The sequence below is a fragment of the Callithrix jacchus genome, chromosome 15 (assembly GCF_049354715.1).
Source record: "Callithrix jacchus isolate 240 chromosome 15, calJac240_pri, whole genome shotgun sequence".
NCBI classification, from domain to species: domain Eukaryota; kingdom Metazoa; phylum Chordata; class Mammalia; order Primates; family Cebidae; genus Callithrix; species Callithrix jacchus.
In genome coordinates this window covers 74,981,746-75,001,465 of record NC_133516.1, presented here as the reverse complement: position 1 = coordinate 75,001,465, position 19,720 = coordinate 74,981,746, and the positions used below count along the sequence as shown (strand labels likewise).

Here is a 19,720-nt window from a genome sequence, read left to right as displayed (position 1 = left end):
ATTACTTGAAGCCAGGAGTTTAAGACCAGCCTAGGCAACAAAATGAGATCCCCGTCTTCACCAAAAATTTAAAAATTAGCTGGGTATGGTATCGTATGCTTGTAGTCCCAGCTACTCAGGAGGCTGAGGCAGGATGATTGCTTGAGCCCAGTTTGGGTTGCAGTAAGCCACTATTACACCACTGCACTCCGACCTCCTGGGCTGACAGAGAAACCTTATGTCAAAAAAAAAAAAAAAAAAAAAAAAGGCTAGGATCAGAGCAGTTACTTCACAAAATCATCAATTGGGGAAGCCAGGGTTCCTGCAAGAGACCCCCCCACCTGGATGGTTGAGGATAAGCTATGACTGACACCAGGCAGAAAAGCAATGGAGAGAGGCCGGGGCAAGGGGCTGGGTAGCACCTTCAGGGAAAGCAGCCACAGGAGAAAGCACAACCAGGGTCAAGGGTGGGACTCTGAGACCACAGACCCCAGCCACCTAGTAACCACTGGACACTTTTAACACTTGCTGAGTGTCTGTCGTGTGTAACCTTACATTTAAAACCCTCTGCTTCTGTAACCTACTCATTGTAAAGCAAAGTAGAAAATACCCGAGGTACAAAGAGTAAGAAAACCAACCCACAATCACACCCCCAAGTGGTAACCACTGTTAATTTGTGTCCTTTATTTTTCATTTAACATTGTGAACTCTTCCCTTTGTTATGAATATTCTTCCAAAACATGATTGCCAAATACCATTTGGTCCATTGTATGCATGTGTCCTCCTATAATCAATCCGACTAGTACTTGGTTTGTTCCTCATTTCTTATTATCAGGATAATGCTTAGTAACAAATTTTTTTGTTTGCACACCACCACGCCCAGCTAACTTTTTTGTATTTCAGTAGAGATGGGTTTTCACTGTATTGGCCAGGATGGTCTCGATCTCCTGATCTCGTGATCAGCCCACCTCAGCCTCCCAAAGTGCTGGGATTACAGGCATCAGCCACCATGCCCAGCCTGTATTTTTTTTTTTTTTTTACAAAAACCTCTGAGTCCTTTATTAAAGTCTGTATTTTTTTTTTTTTTTTTTTTTTTTTTTTTTAGTAGAAATGGGATTTCGCCATGTTGGCCAGGCTGGTCTCAAACTCCTGACCTCAAGTGATCTGCCCATCTTGGCCTCCCAAAGTGGGGATTACAGGCGTCAGCCACCACTCTGGCCTGAAAATCTTTTTTCTTTTTTTTCAAGGCAGGGTCTTGGTCTGTTGCCCAGGCTGAAGTGTAGTGGCATGATCTCAGCTCAGTATAGTCTTAACCTCCCAGGCTCGAGTGATCCTCTCACCTCAGCCTCTTAAGTAGCTGGGACTATAGGTGTGCACCAACCATATCCAGCTAATTCTTGTATTTTTTTTTGTAAAGACAGGGTCTCACTATGTTGCCCAAGCTGGTCTCGAACTCCTAACCTCAAGCAGTCCACCCACCTCAGCCTCCCAAAGTGTTGGGATTACAGGCGTGAGCCATATCCAGCCTCAAAAATCTTTGCACAACAAATGTAAACACATATTTTGGTTATTTACTAAAGATAAAATCCCAGAAGCGAAATTACTGGGAGAGGCATTCAACTCTCTGCCTGTAGCAATGCACTATACAGGTGCTCCCCCTCCCTCATTTCTTGGCATTTGAAAGGTGTGGAGTGTCGAGTTGATGAAGCAACACTAACCTGGTGTAGTCTTACCCAGGGGATGGTGCCACTTCTGGGCATCAGTCTTATTGTTCAGGCCTAAGCAATGCTCTCCAAGTGCTACTAAAAGGCTTCTTTGGGAGTAAGTCCTTTATGCTTTCATAATCTGGGTTATAGGAAAACCTGAGGAGCAAGGCTGAGTGGGGGAGTGGAAGGACAGAGAGAGGCTGTGGAGTGGGAAATACCTGAGTTCAAATCCAACTTGAGCCCTGTCCCGAGGCAGGACATGACCTAAACTCCAAAGGCCCTTTGGGAGGGTGAGGGGAGCTCAGGCATTGTCCAATGCAAGCATCCAACACACAGGGGTGATTCTGATACAGCTTGTGTCACTAATCAGACCCATGTCAATAGCAAGCTATTATCCATTCCGGAGACAGGAACCACAGGGTGTAAAACCTTGAGATTACAGAGCCTTGTGGGGGAAATTCATAAACCAGCACAGTCGTTCTCCACTCTGGGATCATGGTAGATGGATGGGAGCCTCAGTTTGCAAAGTGAGGGACAGATGCAGTCTTCTCCTGTAGGGAACCTTTTAAATGTACTACCATTATTTCTTGGCTAGGCACAGTGGCTCGTGCCTGTAATCCTAGCGCTTTGAGAGGCCAAGGTGGGTAGACTGCTTGAGCCCAGAAGTGCAAGACTAGCCTGGACAACATGGTGAAACCCCATGTCTATGAAGAATACAAAACTCAACTGGGCATGGTGGCGCATGCCTGTAGTCCCAGCTACTCGGGAGGCTAAAGTGGGAAGATCGCTTGAGCCCAGGAGGTTGAGGCTGTAGTGAGCCATGATCACGCCACTGCAAATCCAGCCTGGGTGACACGTGAGACCCTGTCAAATAAAAAAAAAAAAAAAAGAACTCACTATTATTGCCTATCTTGATGACAGCTAAAACAGATAGTAATGTTTTTGAGCACTTGTCAAGCGCCAGGCATTGAGTGGGCTATCCCCGCCCCCCCAACCCCCTCCACCCCCGCTTTATCCTCACAACAACCCCATGAGGCAGGTACATTTTTTACCTCCATCTGGCCGATGAGGAAACTGAGAACCAGGGAGATGAGGTGACTTGCTTCAATGACTGTTCAGTGGTAGGGTGGGGTGCAAGCTGGTTAAAGCAGTAGAATCTGAGTCCAGTCCAGATGGAAGGCCTCTGCAAGGGATACAGCCTGCCCTCTGGAGCAGAATTCTAGTGCGTAAGAGGTTCCATCACTTAATTACACAAGCTAAGTGTTCCTGAAGACACATGTCATGACCTAGACTGGAGGAGTTTAGTGGTCAGGGAAAGTCTGATTACAAAAGAGGGATGGAGACTGAGAGAGTGTGATTCAGGTAGAAGAAACAGCACATGCAAAGAACCCAGTGCAGGAACACAGGAGTGAAGACTTCAACAGTCTGGTAAGGTCAGAGAAAGAATGGACACACAGAGGAGAGGTCAGCAAGGCATCACATAAAAACTTTGGTATTCACCTCCAGGGCCACTGATGGTTTCACGCAGAAAGTAACATCTGATCAAGTACCCATCTCCCTTGAAGGCCATTCCCAGTTACTCTGTGGAACTGAGATCTCCAAAAGGCAGGAATTCCATTTCTCCCTTGGCCAGGGCCAAGGGAGACATTCAGGGGAAATCCCATTTTATAACTGTGCACCTCCTAACCTGCCCCCATGACTCATCCCTATAGGAACAGGGGCTTTCCATGTGCCACACTTTGGACCCAGAATTTCACCCAGCCTCACATTCAAACCTCACAACAGCCATGTTAGGTACTGAACTATTAACTGTATTTTTGTTTTATTTTGTTTTGTTTTTTGAGACAGAGTCTCACTGTGTTGCCCAGGCTAGAGTGCTATCTTGGCTCACTGCAACCTCTGCCTCCTGGGTTTCAGCAATTCTCCTGCCTCAGCCTCCCAAGTAGGTGGGATTACAGGTGCGTGCCACCACACCAGGCTAATTTTTGTATTTTTAGTAGAGACAGGTTTCACCATATTGGCCAGGATGGTCTTGAGCGCCTGACCTCGTGATCTGCCTGCCTCGGCCTCCCAAAGTGCTGGGATTACAGGCGTGAACCACCACGCCTGACCTGTTTTGTTGATTTGAGACAACTCCGTCACCCAGACTGGAGGGCAATGGTGCAGTCTCAATTCACTGCAACCTCCACCTCCCAGGCTCAAGTGATCCTCCCACCTCAGCTTCCTGAGTAGCTGAGACTACAGGCCCAGCTAATTTTTGTATTTTTAGTAGAAACAGGATTTCAACATGTTGGCCAGGCTGGTCACGAAGTCCTGACCTCAGGTGATCCACCCACCTCAGCCTCCCAAGGTGCTGGGATTACAGGTGTGAGCCACTGGCCCCGCCCTGTTAACTGTTTAATAGATAGAAAAACTAAGTCCTAAACAGGGCAAGCCACCTGCCCAGGGAAACACAAAAAATGGCAGACTGAGATCTAAGTTTAAGATGCCTGAGACCAAAGCCTGTTGCCACTTTAATCGCAATGCTAATTATCATCATCTCACGAATAATAATACATAATTATACACAGGTGTGCAGGACACTGAAGCACATCTACCTCCAGAGATACAGAATCAAAGGCAAGACCAACTGTATTGGCATTCAGCTGCCAGGCACGGTCCTGCCTTTCTTTGCTACAAGTTTCCTCTGGCCTGGCCTGGCCCAACTTGGTGGGGAAAGTCTATGGTTTGTTTTGAGGCTGATGCCTGCCCACTCCCCAGAATGTCCCTGACCAGCAAGAATGGAAAAGACCAGGCAGAGCCATCTCATTCTGGAAGACTATTATTTGATCTCCCATCTCCCTCCACTAACTTGTAAAACTTGGAAAATTGCTCTGACCTCGCACTGATGGTTTGAGAAACAACCCCTGCCTTTCTTCACATCCAGAGCAGATCGTGGTCATCTGCCTAGCACAGAGACCTTCCAGCAGCAAGTCCTGAGAAATGCGTCTCTATCAGGATTAAATGGCAACCAGGAAAAAAGGAGTCTGGGGAGTGGAACATGAGCAGATCTCAAGGTGCACGGTCAACTGTCACAGGCCATGTGTGGTCAGCTATTGGGAACCCTAGAGCTAATGTCTTAATTTTGCCAAATTAAGTTCCTCTTCAATGCTCACCTCTGCAACAACTAGGCATGGACCCACCCTATCCTCTTTTTTTTTTTTTTTTTTTTTTCTGAGACGGAGTCTTGCTCTGTCACCAAGTTGGAGTGCAGTGGAGCAATCTCAGCTCACTTCAACCTCCGTCACCTGGGGTTCAAGCAATTCCCCTGCCTCAGCCTCCTGAGTAGCGGGGACTGCAGGCACCCACTACTAAGCCAGGCTAATATTTTGTATTTTAGTAGAGACAAGATTTCACCATGTTGGCCAGGATGGTCTTAATCTCCTGACCTCATGATCCAGCTGCCTCAGCCTCCCAAAGTGCTAGGATTACAGGCATGAACCACCGTGCCTCACTCTCTTCTCCTAGCGGACAGAAATGATGTAACTTAGCACCCAACAAAGTGCTTGTCTTAAAGCTCCTTGTGGACATGGAACTGTCTCCCACCCATCTCCATATGGCCCCCAAAGAGCCCCAGACTTTCTCTACCACAGGATAATTAACTACTATTCACCAAGTACCTGGCACTTGCTGAGCACAGCCTTCGGTACTTTATATACTCCATCTCATTTAATCCTCACAATCACCCTTTGTGGTGGGTACTAGTCCCATCTTGCAGATGAAAAAACTGAGTTTCAGAACATTTAGATGACTTGCCCTCAACTCTATACATAGGAAGAAGTGGAGTCAGGAAGGCAGGGGTCCTATGTGTACTGTGTCCATCACTATGTCTGTGTTCCAGCACATACTTTGGAATTAACCCTGTTAAGGCAGTGTATCATCTACAAATGCCAAAGATGGTGCAAGGTCCCTTCCAGAAAGAGGCCAGGGAGCCAAGCTCACAGAACTTCCATTTCTTTTCCTTAATCTCAACGGCCCCATTTGAATTTTGTCATTGCAAAAGTTCTTATACTGTGTTTGCGTCCATCTTTCCCCTTCATTGCATCCTCTAACTTATCCTATTCTTGGGCCTCTTATTTCACTCATTCATTTTGGACAGCGAGGACAGTATATGCTAAGGGAGGAGTGGGAAACACATTTATTGAGTACCCACTGTGCCCAGAACTACAAAGATATATTGTATGTCTCTTCCCTCCTCCACCTGCTTAGTTTATCACCTGTAGTTTTTATTTGACTAAAGCAAAAAAAATTTCTTCTAATTAGAGCCTGCAAGAGGAAATTGGTCTTTGCTCCTGTAATACTGGTATTTCTAAAACAAAGCAAAGACAGTGGCAGGGCCCCACAGATGTTGGGGACTGCAAGAACTCTAGGCAGCTGTAAAAACAGACAGCTTTCTAACATCATGGTAAAAATGAGAGCTTCTTTTTTTTTTTTTTTTTGAGACAGAATCTCACTCTGTTGCTAGACTGGACTGCAGTGGCATGATCTTGGCACACTGCAACCTTCACCTCCTGTGTTCAAGTGATTCTTCTGCCTCAGCCTCCCAAGTAGTTGGGGCTACAGGGACACACCACCACGCCCAGCTAATTTCTGTATTTTTAGTAGAGATGGGGTTTCACCATGTTGGCCAGGATAGTCTCAATCTCTTGACCTCCTGATCAGACTGCCTCGGCCTCCCGAAGTGCTGGGATTACAGGCATGAGCCACCGTGCCCAGCCAAGTGAGGGCTTCTCATGCTGTCCCAAGAGAACACTAATAGAAATAGCTGCAATGTTTTTTTGTTTGTTGTTTTACTTTTTAAATAATTGTTTTGAGACAGGATCTTACTCTGTCACCCAGGCTGGAATGCAGTGGAATGCAGTGGTGTGATCATTGTTCACTGCAGCCTCAAACTCCCAGGCTCAAGTAATCCTTTCACCTCAGCCTCTGGAGTAGCTAGGCCTACCAGCACACACCACCATGCCCGGCAAATTTTTAAATTTTTTTGTTAAGACGGGTCTTGCTTTGTTGCCCAGGCTGGTCTTAAACTCCTGACCTGAAGTGATTCTCCTGTCTTGGCCACCCAAACTGCTGAGATTACAGGTGTAAGTCACCCTGCCTAAACTATTTGTATTTTTTGGGGCCTCAGCCTGCTGAGTAGGTGAGTCTATAGGTGCGCCCTGCCAAGCCCAGCTGCAACTTTTATTTTAATGAAAGAAAAGGAAAGAGAAATTCATGTATTGCAGTGTCTGCCTAACGAGATCCATTTGCTTCAACTTTGAACCAGATTTATACTCAATATTTGCAATGAGAAAGGAACCAAGTCACTCAAACTTCTTCCTTCCACTTAAACTAGAGCAGCCTATTGATCAGGAATAATGATGCTTCTGTGGAGACTTCAACTCCAGTGCTGCCAATTCCTTGTTTGTGCCCCTGGCAAAGCTATACAATTTCTAGACCTCAGAATCTCCAAATGAGGCTGCTGGTAGTACACTCCATAGGGGGTCATGGTGAGAAATAACACGAAGAACACTAAGAGCAGGAACCAGCCCTGCTGACATTCAGAGGTTGGCAATCATCACTTCCTCTCTGCCATTCATTTTATGGGAAAGCTCTCTATTGCCTTTGACTACACATTTTTGAGTCTATCCCTACCTGGCTGGCTAGAACTTTACTAAGGGGATACCTGAGCAGTCTAGGTAGGGTTTGCCTCAGCTCATATCCTGGCTCTGCCATTAGCCAGCTGTGGGATCACAAGTCAGAGCTTCTCTGAGCCTGTTTTCTCATCTGTAAAATAGGAACAGTGGGATTGGCCACCTCACAAAGCAGCCATGAAGATAAATAGATGATGTGGGTAAAGCACTTGGCACTCCTGGAAAGAAAAAGAATTGACAGAGTATGGGGGAAAAGGAAATCAATGGGAGAAATGACAAGGAGCCTCCTGGGTGACTCTAAACTGGATAAAAGAAGGATATGCAAAGGTCAGGAGGCAAGAATTTGTGCTAATTTCCTCCTCTCAGAAACCAACAATGCTTCCCTCAGAGCTGTTTTCTTTGGGGGTTTCGCTTTTTACTACTCCCTCTGTTTTCCTTGGGATCCCCAAACAGAGTGGGTTGTAGGCCCCAAGCACATTAACATCCTAGTGAAGTATGAGAAGGAACAAGTAAATAAGGAAAATCCAGTTTTTAAAATCTACTATGCGCTGGGCACAGTGGCTCAAGCCTGTAATCCCAGCACTTTAGGAGGCCGAGGCAGGTGGATCACAAGGTCAGGTGTTCGAGACCAGCCTATCGAAGATGGTGAAACCCCATCTCTACTAAATATACAAAAATTAGCTGGCCACATTGATGGATGCCTGTAATCCCAGCTACTCAGGAAGCTGAGGTAGGAGAATCACTTGAACCCGGGAGATGGAGGTTGCGGTGGGTGGAGATCGCTCCATTGCACTCTAGCCTGGGCAACGGAGCAAGACTCCATCTAAAAAAAAAAAAAGGAAAAAAACCTATTATGCTCCCAAGACCCCAAATTTAGACTATAACCTGCTCAGGCAATGGCCAACAGCCTGTGTTCTACATCCTTGCTATTTGTTTACGCTCGCTGTCCTCCTGTGGACACTGTCATTTACTGAGCACGTACTACATGCCAGGAATGCACAGGTAGCACTTTACATTCATCGTGCGTTTTAATTCACCACCCTCTAAAGTAGGGCCTCTCTATGGATGAGAGGCTGAGGGAAGAGTCTGATAGTCAGTGGGGCAGAGCAACAGTAACAGAGGCCAGGCGTGCTGGCTCACATCTGTAATGTAAGCACTTTGGGAGGCTGAGGCGGGAGGATCGCCTGAGCTCAGGAGTTCAAGACCAGCCTGGGCAATGTGGAGAGACCCTATCTCTTAAAAAGAAAAAAAAAAAGTCAGCAGACTTTGGGACCTGATCCTGAAGGTGATGGACATCAAGAAGTTAACTTGCAGAGCCTGGGGGCACCGGAGGGGAGAATGTCCATAAGGACTGAGCGGGTATCTCTTCTTCTGTCTGACAAAAAAAATTTATGTGCAGCCCCCAAACGTCAGTGGCTTCTTTCAAATTTCTAAAAAGAAAGCCCATTTGTTCTGAGAAGTCACATTTCTTTCTGACATAAGTAACCTGGTTGCAGCAGAGAGGCCTCCTGATGCCACACAGGTAATGGGCAACTGACTGCCTGTGGACACGAGGTAAAGGTCTGAGGCAGCAGGGTCCTGTTTTCTAAAGGGCAAGGAAGACTGTCCACCCCTGGCTGCCTCGTCGTGAGGCAGCCCTCTGAAAACTGGGCTGGGAACCCCAGCCAGTCAGGAAACAAGAAAGATGTGCTAAAAAACGAACCACTACAATCTTAAAACATTTATTTAATGCAGAAATTCTAAGGTACAAAAACATTTTGTAAATGTCAGCTGTGATCTACTTTCACCTATTTACAGAGTTATATACAAATCAAATAAGTCATTAACATTTTCAATGTCAAAAATACAGCATACTGCTACAGTTCCATCAGTGCTCACTATCCCACCAGATATCAAAAGGACAAACTTAAAGATGAAACAAAGGCAACGCCGTCAATAACCACTGTATTCCACAGGCTTTCTCCCCTAGGACATAGTAACAGGGAGTTTTCATAGGGAAAAATTCTCTTTTAAAAAAAACAGTAAAAATAGGAGTTACTTACTGTCTAGATGAACACGTTTGGTTTTCACAGAAGCTTTTGCTGCTGTCCAGACTCAACATGCTTTTCTCTTTAGAGAAACATACCAAACTTTTTAAAAAGATGAGCATGTTAGTGTAATCCAGTGGCAATTTTTTGTCTAACAAATGGAGCAGCTAATTTTGTCTACGTCATGTACAAATAGAAGATTCCCTCTGAATCTTCCTGAAACTTTATATGATATAAACATCAGACATGCAGTCATAACTGTTTGCTTTTGTGGGACTTCTGATTGCGCTTGGTCAATTGAGCGTAGAACGTAAACAAGATCCTGGAGGTGTCTGTGGTCCCAGCTGAATTTTAAAGAGCAAAAGAGCAAGAGGGAAGACAACCGGCCAAAATTCCCCAGACATCTTCACTGGAGGATTCAAATATCTTTGCAAATTAGCCCTCAAATGGCAACGGGAAGGTGGCACTTAGCAATTACTGCTGTTACCTCACCAGTGGTTAAACCGAAGTCTGCACCATTTAATATTGTGAGTCATGAAATAAAGGTGATGTCTACAGAGCTGTGTAAAAACAGGATCTAAAATTGGGAGGGAGCGGGTAGCTGCCACTCAGAAGGTAAGAGCTGGTCTCAACAGGTTATCTCAAAGGAGCTCAGGAATGACATTAATACATCAGGAATAAGCACGAAATGTTTGACCTCAGGAGTAAAACAAACACAAGATATGATGGATGACTATCACCTAGGGAAAAAATGTGGTAGTCATACAATTCTCAATGAATATAGGCAATATTCCATTTAGTAAAAGTGCCATTATAAGTGGTAAGAGGAGCTGGGCGTGCAAGAATTGCCCCATAATCCCCACCCTGAGCCTGGTCTTCACAAGGTCCCAATGTGAGTAAGGCACCAACATTCTGTTTGGGTAACTAAACTGAGTGTGAAGCTGAGAAACATTATAGCAGTGAAAATTATTAGGCCCCTGGAAAACAAGAGCCATGAAGAATGGTTTAAGTGGGTGGAATTATTTATCACTGAAATAAAAACACCAGGGGGATGACTTCACTGTGGTTTTTAAATACATGGAAGGTGACCAGCTGTTCTTTCTCCACTACATGCCGAACAAAAGGAAGCCGGCTTGAATTTCTGTAAGACATACAAAGAACTATCTGATCAGCAAAGTAGGTTACAGAATTTCCTTCTTGGAAAATACAAAATATCATCTACAGCCATATGTCTGGAATAATTCAGGCATAGCCCTGTCTGACACCAGGGGGAAAACATGCTAGATAATCTAAACTTTCTCCAGTCCCTAAACTCTGAAACTGGAATCAGATCTACTGGCTTGCAGTCAGATTTCCTTTTGTCTGTTTTCACCCTGAGCCTGGAAAGGAGGTGATATGGCAAAGATGACCCAATACCCCACTTGGACTCCTAACTGATATCTCAACATCAGGAAAAGCTTTTCTCTGTATACTGTTTCACACCTCCAAAACAGAGTCAATTCACAGAGCACTTAAAATGGAAGATAATGCAAATACCTAGCTCTAATGGACGCCAGGAGATTCCCCTGCTTTACTCACTACAAATCCCTGCTTTCCTGATCATGTCTTGGCCTATGCTCAGAATTGCACACCATTTAAAAAAATTATTATGCCAAGAGCTAAAACTATAAACAAGTTTAGCTCTTTAGATTGTGGAGTTTAAGTGAAATTGTTCCTAGCATTTTTTAAACTGAGTGAGCATAAATTTGATTTTGAAATTAACAACTGGTTTGCCTTTAAGACAGCATGAAATGTAAAGATGCAATCAAGACATGTCCAATGCATTCAGAATCACATAAAATTTCTTCGCAGGAGAGACAGGAGAAAGAAGCAATCTAGCTACTGGCTGCATTTAGCAAGAGCATTTTCTGTTGGCACCATCTGTAATTACTATGGATGCCTTTCACTTCAAATCTTATAAAGCAGAGGTAACAAACTGGTTGTCAGTTGAGCAAATCAGGTTCAGCCACATCTTCTGCCGAGTCTAAATTCACTTAAATTTTTCAAACTTAGTTGCCAATATTTTTTAAAATTGGAATTTTTCAAATAAAAATCCAGATTGTCAGCTTCTCTTGAAAAATGAGAAGATCAGGAAATACTTCATAGCCACAGTCAGCTGGAAAACTGCCCCCTGTGGATGGAACAGGAACGCTTCAGTTTGCCACAGTAACCACCATTCCCTATTGTTCGCTGACACTGACAAAGTATATTAATTACCATTTATCATCACACAGCTGTTTTCTTTAAACCTCACCTGCTATACTGGCGACTCCTAAAGGCATAAGATCTACTAAATAAGAGCAATAGTAGTCTAGTAGTCTTCATCAATAGAAAATAAGACTAGGAACCTTCACATTGGCATTGTCCATTTCTCTTCAATAAAGACAGAATATTTTCTCCCTTCTCAGGGAGCTAAATTAGTGCTGAAGTTGTGGGGGCCAGAGTTTTCTTTCTTTTGGGAGGAGGGTGTGTCATTTTTCCTCCAGAAATAAAATTGGTCCTCTTGCCCTTTATTTCTTTTAAAGGAAAAGATGCTCAACTCTGAAAAAAAGGCTCTGAAAATCATGTCACCCCACATTTTTGGAAGGACAGTCTTCCCGTTTATTTGCACTGAAGTCAGGAGACCCTAGACTAACAGCTGGTATTTTTGAAAAGATACTTGTGGCTATGAAGTTGTAAGACTGAACTTTGACAAACATACATAAACTTAAAGATCCGTGACTTACTACACATAGATCCCAATGATGTCGCCATTGCTAAAGACATTTTACTGAACTTCTGAGACTGTCTTCAGTTATCGCTAACATGTCAATCAAAAACTCTGTCTCCTAACTTTATGGCCTGATCTCATTTTTGGCTCAAGATACTATTATCTGGCTGGGTCAGCATCTGAATACCTGGGCCTGGACTGGAATGACTTCTGATTCTTTCTGGAGATCAGATGCCTCAAAGGCCCAAGACAGCCCCTGGAGGAGCTTCTGGACCCTGTATGGCTGAGCTGGGTCTGTTGAGGTGGTCTCTGTTGCTTGTAGCCAATCTCTGAGAAGAACACCTTTACCTGAGCTTTAACCTCCTTGATCACTCTCCTGGCAAAGCTGACTACATCAGATGCTAAGTCCTTTCTGTAGAGCGTTGGTAAATTAAGATGAACAACTAGCACACTACCTTCAGCTACCTGCAGGCTTCTTGGTTTCCTGGAACCCTGGTCTTACCCCTGGTCTCCTTTCTAGAAGATATTGTCTAAACTATCCACATAAACCTTTTACTCTCAAGATCAAGGTCTCTCATGGAGCTTACCCCTATTTTCCATTTTTTGTTTCCGCAATAGCTAAAGGCCTGTGAATTGGCAGAACATTTTTCTGAATTTCATCTTATTATATCCATTGTCAGGGACAGTTCTGAGTCAAAAAAAATGCAGCTTTGCTTAAAACAGATGTTTTGCCTTAATCTGCAGGGCAACCATTTCTATTTCTAGCATAATGGGGAGAGTAGAAAAAGTGAAACTAATGAAGCAAAACTAGGAAGTTGGATTTCTCAATTTATTCTCAGGCAATCACACTGTCGTTTCACTACTTGGTATATTAAGAGTTTGATTTTGTTGATCAGAAACATTAGTATTTCAACATAAGTATTAAAACCCTAAATCCAAACTAAAATATCCAGATTTTTTAAGTAGCACCCCCTTTTCCCCTTCCATTTTCATAAGGATTACATTCATGTAGCAAGCTCTCTGCCCACACCCGTGGAGCCCAATTAATGCTTCTCCTCCCAGTCCTCCATTCTCTCCCTGAGGCCACTTTCTCAGAGATGCCTTATTTCATGAGCAAAGCTGAACATCCTAAAAGTGGTTCCTAATGGTTCCTTTGGGACAAGAAATATCCCTTGGCCTCAGTAAGAAATCTCAAAAAGAAAATAAGTGGATTTTCTTTTCTTTTCTTTTTTTGAGACGGAGTTTCGCTCTTGTTACCCAGGCTGGAGTGCAATGGCACGATCTCGACTCACCGCAACCTCCGCCTCCTGGGTTCAAGCAATTCTCCCGCCCCAGCCTCCTGAGTAGCTGGGATTACAGGCACACGCCACCATGCCCAGCTAATTTTTTGTATTTTTAGTAGAGACAGGGTTTCACCATGGTCTTGATCTCTTGACCAGGATGGTCTCGATCTCTTGACCTCGTGATCCACCCGCCTCGGCCTCCCAAAGTGCTGGGATTACAGGCTTGAGCCACCGCGCCCGGCCCAAATGGATTTTCATATGTTAGCAAGTTTGGACTAACCAATCTCCTTCACAGAATGTATGCCTAGGATGAAACGGCGGGGCAGTCATGTGTGGGTAGGAGCTTTGCACTCATTCCAGATTTCACAGGAACATGAAATGACTCTCCTCTGAGCTGCCTGGTTTTATGGGAGATAGTCTTGCAGCTCACTGTCTCTCCCTCAGAGCAGCTGCAGGAAATTTGATGCCACAGAACAGACGAGCACGCTCTTCTCCCAAAAGCTGCCAGCTGCCTTTACAGAGCAGTGAGTATGACATTTGCATCAGAAATATACACAAACCTTTTCTTTCAGCAGGGGTGCAAGCCCCCCTTTCACCACCTGCCAAGCATGTGCTTGGAAGGGAAAGTCCTGCCCCATCCTACCTCCCACCCTGCCTCAGGGTTTCTCAGCATACTCCTTCATGTTGGTCCTATCTAACAAAGGAGTGAAAACCACAGTCCCCGGGGTGAATGCTGAGAAAACAAGGTGCCAAAATCCAACAGCACCCATGAGAAAGGTAGTAAGAGATGTCCACACCTGCTGTAAGGCACAGGGAAAAGAGTTTCCACAGGCGAGACCAAGACATCATTCACTACACACATGCTAGTCATCAGATGAGACGTGAACAATTGTTTTTTCTTTAGAAACAGAAACTCTGTAGAAAGTCATTCATAAAAATGGAACATTTACTTTTGTGACTGCCTCCTCCATTCTCCCTTCTTAAAAAGAGATTTGTCATTAGTCAAAACCAGTTCAGCAGATTAACTGGCCATCACCTCCACACACTGCTATATTTCAGTGAATTCTGATCTCTAATGTTCAGGACACAGCTTAGGCCAGAGACTAACCAAAGCACAAGCTGCAACTTCCAATAATTCAGACCAGCTGGGTAGCAGTCTCTTAAGAATAAACTTCCAGACACCAACATGTGAGATACAGCAATAAATGTAACCCATGGAACAGCAGGCAGATCTGGCCCCTGCATGATGCCTACTCAGACCAAGAGGAAGCTGCCTGTGCTGAGGTCCTGGGGCCTTCTGCATGTTGACCAACCTATCTCAGATGGAAAGGTCAAGATGATCAGCCAGGCCCTGTGACCTTCACTTCAATCAGTCATGCCACCCAGTAACACAGAGACTCATTTCATAAAAGGTGACTGTATATTCAGTCACTTTCTTGACTTTTGACTCAAAGCTTATTTAACACCCATGGCAATGTTAATTCTACATCAAAAATAAATGAGGACATTATCTTCAATACAACACGGATTCCAGATAGACTGGCACTTGATTTCTGTGGCTGCGATGATGTTAAAAGTGCCTTTTTTCACGAAGCATTTCAAATGAAGGTAGCCAATAGCAAACAGGAAAAGTTTGCAGAGCTCAATGAAGTCTGAATGATCAGTGCAGATACCTTCCTGTTTTTCTTTACATATTTCTTCCCTACCTCCCACAACTGGCTCTGATCCAAGGACTAACCAAATGCTGTTGTCAGACCTTATGGACATGCTTTTCAAATCTCCATAGCATTTTAGAAAATTGGAGAGTTTGCCCAGATATCTGGTAGAGTGTTGGGGCAAGGGAAAACAAGTACTGGCCAGCATTTCACTCCAAATATCCTTGCATGAGACCTCAGCTCCAAGTGGGCCATGCAACCAGGGAGATTAGGAGCTGGGGAATCAGAGGGAGGCAGCAGCTAAAGTGGCAATGCTTAGACTCTTCCATTTTGTTACAAAGGGGCGACCGCGTGGAGTTCATCAGTGCAGCTGCGGTAACCAAATTCTGCTTTGCATGCCCCAGAAGAGAGGAGCTTGGAAGGAAGGGCAGGAGGTTCCTCCTCACCTAAGGAGAGAAGAGAGTACAGAGTCACACTGTCATTGCATTTCACTGGGCTGGGTGCTCATGCCAGAATGTGGCTGGATCTGGGTTTGGACTATGGGCTTTGTATAGACGAGGCAAGAATTCCAACCTGCTCAAGATGGCGCACTCTCATCCTCCTAACAGGCTCTAGTTCCCTTAGTTGAGGAAGGAAGAGATCTTTCCTAAAAGTCAAGGGTTTGTATGTATGACTCCAACCAGTTACAGACATGGTAAGGTGCAGCCTGAGATGGCATCCAGCTGATGCTCCCTGGGGAAGTAAGCCCTCCTACAGAGCCCTCATACCTGAGACCCTGTGCTGAACTAGGATAGAGAGAATACTGTACCCATGAACCCCACGCTCAATGAATGTAGCTTTAAAGAAAACGGAAGGCAGTGAACACTATAGGTCTAAAAAAGGCAAGTGTCCACAAACTGTTATCCAAGACCCTTGGAGACCAATGTGTTTTGGGGTTCTGATGTTTCTGGAGTTAGAAACATGGTACAGTCACACACTGTATGCTGCACAACACCCCTTGCACAGCCTGGGCAGCTCACCGTCATTTGGCATTAGTATTTCTGCAACTCAAACATGTGAGTATTCCCATCACCTGGGATAAATCAAGACTACCAAACGAGCTGTGTTCTCATCAGGCTTCACTGCTCAGTAAATTAACACCAAAATTGGAAAAACGCTTTGACTGATTACAGAAGCATGGCTGAAGGCTGTGGTCTATTAGGATCTGGCCCCAAAGGCACCTTACCCAGGCCTGAAGAGGAGGACACGCTCTCTGTCAGCGAAGACGTTTCTGTCTGGTCCGTCGAGAGTCCTTCCATCAGCGGCAGAGACAGCTCAGATGAGGGCACAGACGAGTCATAGATGCCTGAGTCCCGCGGCATGTCTGAGGGGCTGCCGGCTTTCACCGTGTGCAGCAGGGGCTGCAGGGCGGCACCACAGTCAAGGGCTGGCCGGGCCTCCACGTCTTCGTCCAGGGCCCCGTGCTGACTCTCGAGCTGGGAGTCGGCTGGCCCAGTTGCCCCAAGAACGGCTGCATCTCTCTTTAGGCAGAAATCGCCCTCGGGCCCTGGTTTGCACATGACATCATTTAAAACCAAGCCGGAATCAAATTTCTCCAAGACTGACTCCCGGTAGAACAGTGAAGGAGAATGAAAGGGAATGAACTGCTTTTCAAACCAGTCAGGCTCCTCGTCGATAAACTGGTGCATGTTGCAAATGGCGACATACAGGGACCGGCCTGACTTGCTCCGGAAGTAGTTCCTTCTGTTGCCGTGTCGCCCAAGCTGCCCCGGCTCCCGGAGGCCATGGTCTTGCGAGTGCAGGTGGGAACAGAGCTGGGGAAGATTGTCCATGAGTTTGTACTTAGTACTCAGGTCTAGGACACCAGGGACGTCTCCCTCACAGGAATAATCAAAGTAGACAGCGATGAATTTGCTGAGTGCCGCGGACGAACTCTGCTTGGCCTGGCGGAGCTTTTCGGCAATGGCTGACACCGCCACCAGGAAGAGCTCTCCTTTCCCGGAGCTTCCGCCACCTCCTTTGTGTTTGTAGTTCTTCTTGTCCACAAAGTACTTCATGCCTTTGGAACAAACCACAATGATGAACTGGGATTCGTGGATCTTCTGGATGACCCATTCTCTCTGCCCTTCTCTACAGAGGCTGAAGTCTTCCCACAGATCCAGAACCACCTGGAAAGAGAACAAGGCACCTTACCCATACAGAAGGCTCAGGAAGTAACAGGAAGGGGAATGTCAGAAGGAGGCCACCTCCTCTGCCCCTTAACCCTTATTAGCACAGCTATGTGCAAGCTCCAGGTTACCCCATACCAAGGAACAGCTAAGGTTCCGTGGGTGACGGTCATACCACCCTAGTCCCTCTGCAAAGACTTGCCATCCATCAGTTCATTTTAGTATTACATGGAGTCATTACCACTCCTGCCCTACAAGTGAGGGGATGGAAGCACAGCACTTGTGGCACCTTGCCCAAGTTACACCCTACATAGGACATCCTCAAGGAAGCAAGAGGTAGCAGAGAGCACAGGACAGAGAAACTGAGGTTGGCTGATCTGGTGAGTGAAATGCCTGGATTGGAGGGGCAGATCCTGGAGAGAAGGCTGGCAGGTTCTGAGAGGAGGATGTGGATGAGTGACTCCAAAGCGAGCTGGAAGATGAGGCTCAGGCCTGGATGCCAGTCACCCACAGTTATAGTTGACTCACATCCAGAGAGTGACTGACAAATAGGACCATGCTCAACCATGCTATTTACCAGTTGGTCCAAGGCTGGAGAGGAAGCTAGTGAACTGCAGTAACATGGTCACCCTGAGTGACTGAGAGGGGTGACTAGCACCTTCCTCTATGGCTTCACACAGGTCTACAGGACTACATCTCTACAAGGCTGATAACTGACAAGACTTTACTCCCAAAGGGGGTCTTGGTAGGGAGATTATGGGGGTGGGTGACAAAGGAGAGAAAACCAGACATGTGTGGCCCCTCAGAGGACTTCACTTTCTCAGACCGCTTTCATCTAATTCTGCTGAAAACATCTCTTGGTGGTTGTGTTGGTGCCTTTCCTTCTGTAGTTCAGATATTAATTCCCAGTGGCTATGACCAAACACAGCAGCCCCATTCTCTTAGATTCTGAAATGACTTTGTTCTCTTCTCCTCTAAGATGTTACCAAAGGGGGAAAAGCCCCAACATCCATCCACTTCCTGAAAAGAACCCTGAATTGTCTTATACCTTCCTTAATTCTTGCTAACATTACACATGCTAAAAGCTCAGTGGGAGAACAGATCAAGGGTTTTCTGTTTTTGTTTTTTTTTTTTGAGAAGAAGTCTTGCTCTGTTGCACAGGCTGGAATGCAGTGGTGCGATCTCAGCTCACTGCAACCTCTGCCTCCTGGGTTCAAGCGATTCTCCTGCCTCAGCCTCCTGAGTAGCTGGGATTACAGGCATGCACCACCATGCCCAGCTAATTTTTTTTTCTTTTTTTTGTAATTTTTAGTAGAGATGGAGTTTCACCATGTTGATCAGGCTGGTCTTGAACTCCTGACTTCGTGATCCACCCACCTTAGCCTCCCAAAGTGCTAGGATTACATGCATGAGCCACTGCGTCTGGCCATTCCAAGCATTTTTAAAATGTTCCTATCTTTGACCCAACAATTCCATTTCCAGGCATCTTTCTTGGGAAATCATCACAAATGGGACAATTTTGAACACTGACATGTTTAATTTGTATTTGCATTAACTCAGTTATGGCAAATCAATATGGAGGCTCATGTAGCTATTTAAAATTGCAATTTACATATAACTATTAATAGTGTAAAACATTATTAAGAGATGACAAAAATTATTTCAATCAGCCCCAAAGGCAAAACTGTATGTGTGAGTTCCCCTATACAGAAAAAGGCTGGAGGGAAATAAACCACACGTGAACTGTGGGTTCCTTTATCTCAGATTTTCCTTAATCAGGTTGGAATTCCAATGTTTTATTTATCATCCCTTTTTAGTTCCAAATTTTCTACAGTAACTATTACACTAATAACTAGAAGAGCGTTTTCCCCAGAGGTTAAATAGTTGTGAAGTAGAGCAAACTTGGTTGCCTGTGGTATCTGAAAACTGTCTGCTACTGGTTAGAGTGCGGTTCGTTTTCAGCACAGGCTGATCCACCAGGCTCACCGAGTTCACGTGACTGGGCGGGCGGGGAACTGGGCCAGAGTAATATGTTATGTTGACACTAGGGGGCAGCCTCACCACATGGAGAGGTTCTGAAAAACAGTTTCAGACTTATTCTAAAAATACACACTATGACATTATAGAAAAGCATATTAATAACATATTACATGTTAATAACTTAAGAGAGCAGCTAATAAACCAGAGCAGATCATTTGAGTGCTTGACACAATATTGTTTTCTGGGAGTGCTCCCCTCCTACTTCCCTGTTTTCTCTGGCCAGTGCCCTCTCCTGCATCACTAGTTTCTCCCCCTCCATGATTTCACCAGTCAATGGTCAGACAACTTCACAGAGCCCTTTGTTTATCACTTCTCCCTAGACCTCAAGATCCCCTCTAATGGCAGCCACATCCTTCATTCCCCTTCTCAGCAGAACTCCTCCAAACAATTGTGTGAATTCACTGCTTTACTTGCCACTCTCTTTGACCCTCCAAATGGGGC

General features: G+C 45.3%; 1 protein-coding gene across 3 annotated transcripts in view; it reads right to left on the bottom strand.

Moving 5' to 3' along the window:
* Positions 1-9,062: 9,062 nt before the first annotated feature.
* IL17RD (interleukin 17 receptor D) overlaps positions 9,063-19,720 on the bottom strand; it is an 81,611-nt gene continuing 70,953 nt past the window's right edge. For all 3 annotated transcript variants that reach the window (XM_035273870.3, XM_078351848.1, XM_078351849.1), the window contains 2 exons: positions 16,297-17,239; positions 9,063-15,517 (listed from right to left, as the gene is read on the bottom strand). In XM_035273870.3, the coding sequence (XP_035129761.3) occupies positions 15,405-15,517; positions 16,297-17,239 (1,056 nt within the window). In that variant the 3' untranslated portion in view covers positions 9,063-15,404. The remainder of the gene's footprint in view (positions 15,518-16,296; positions 17,240-19,720) is intronic.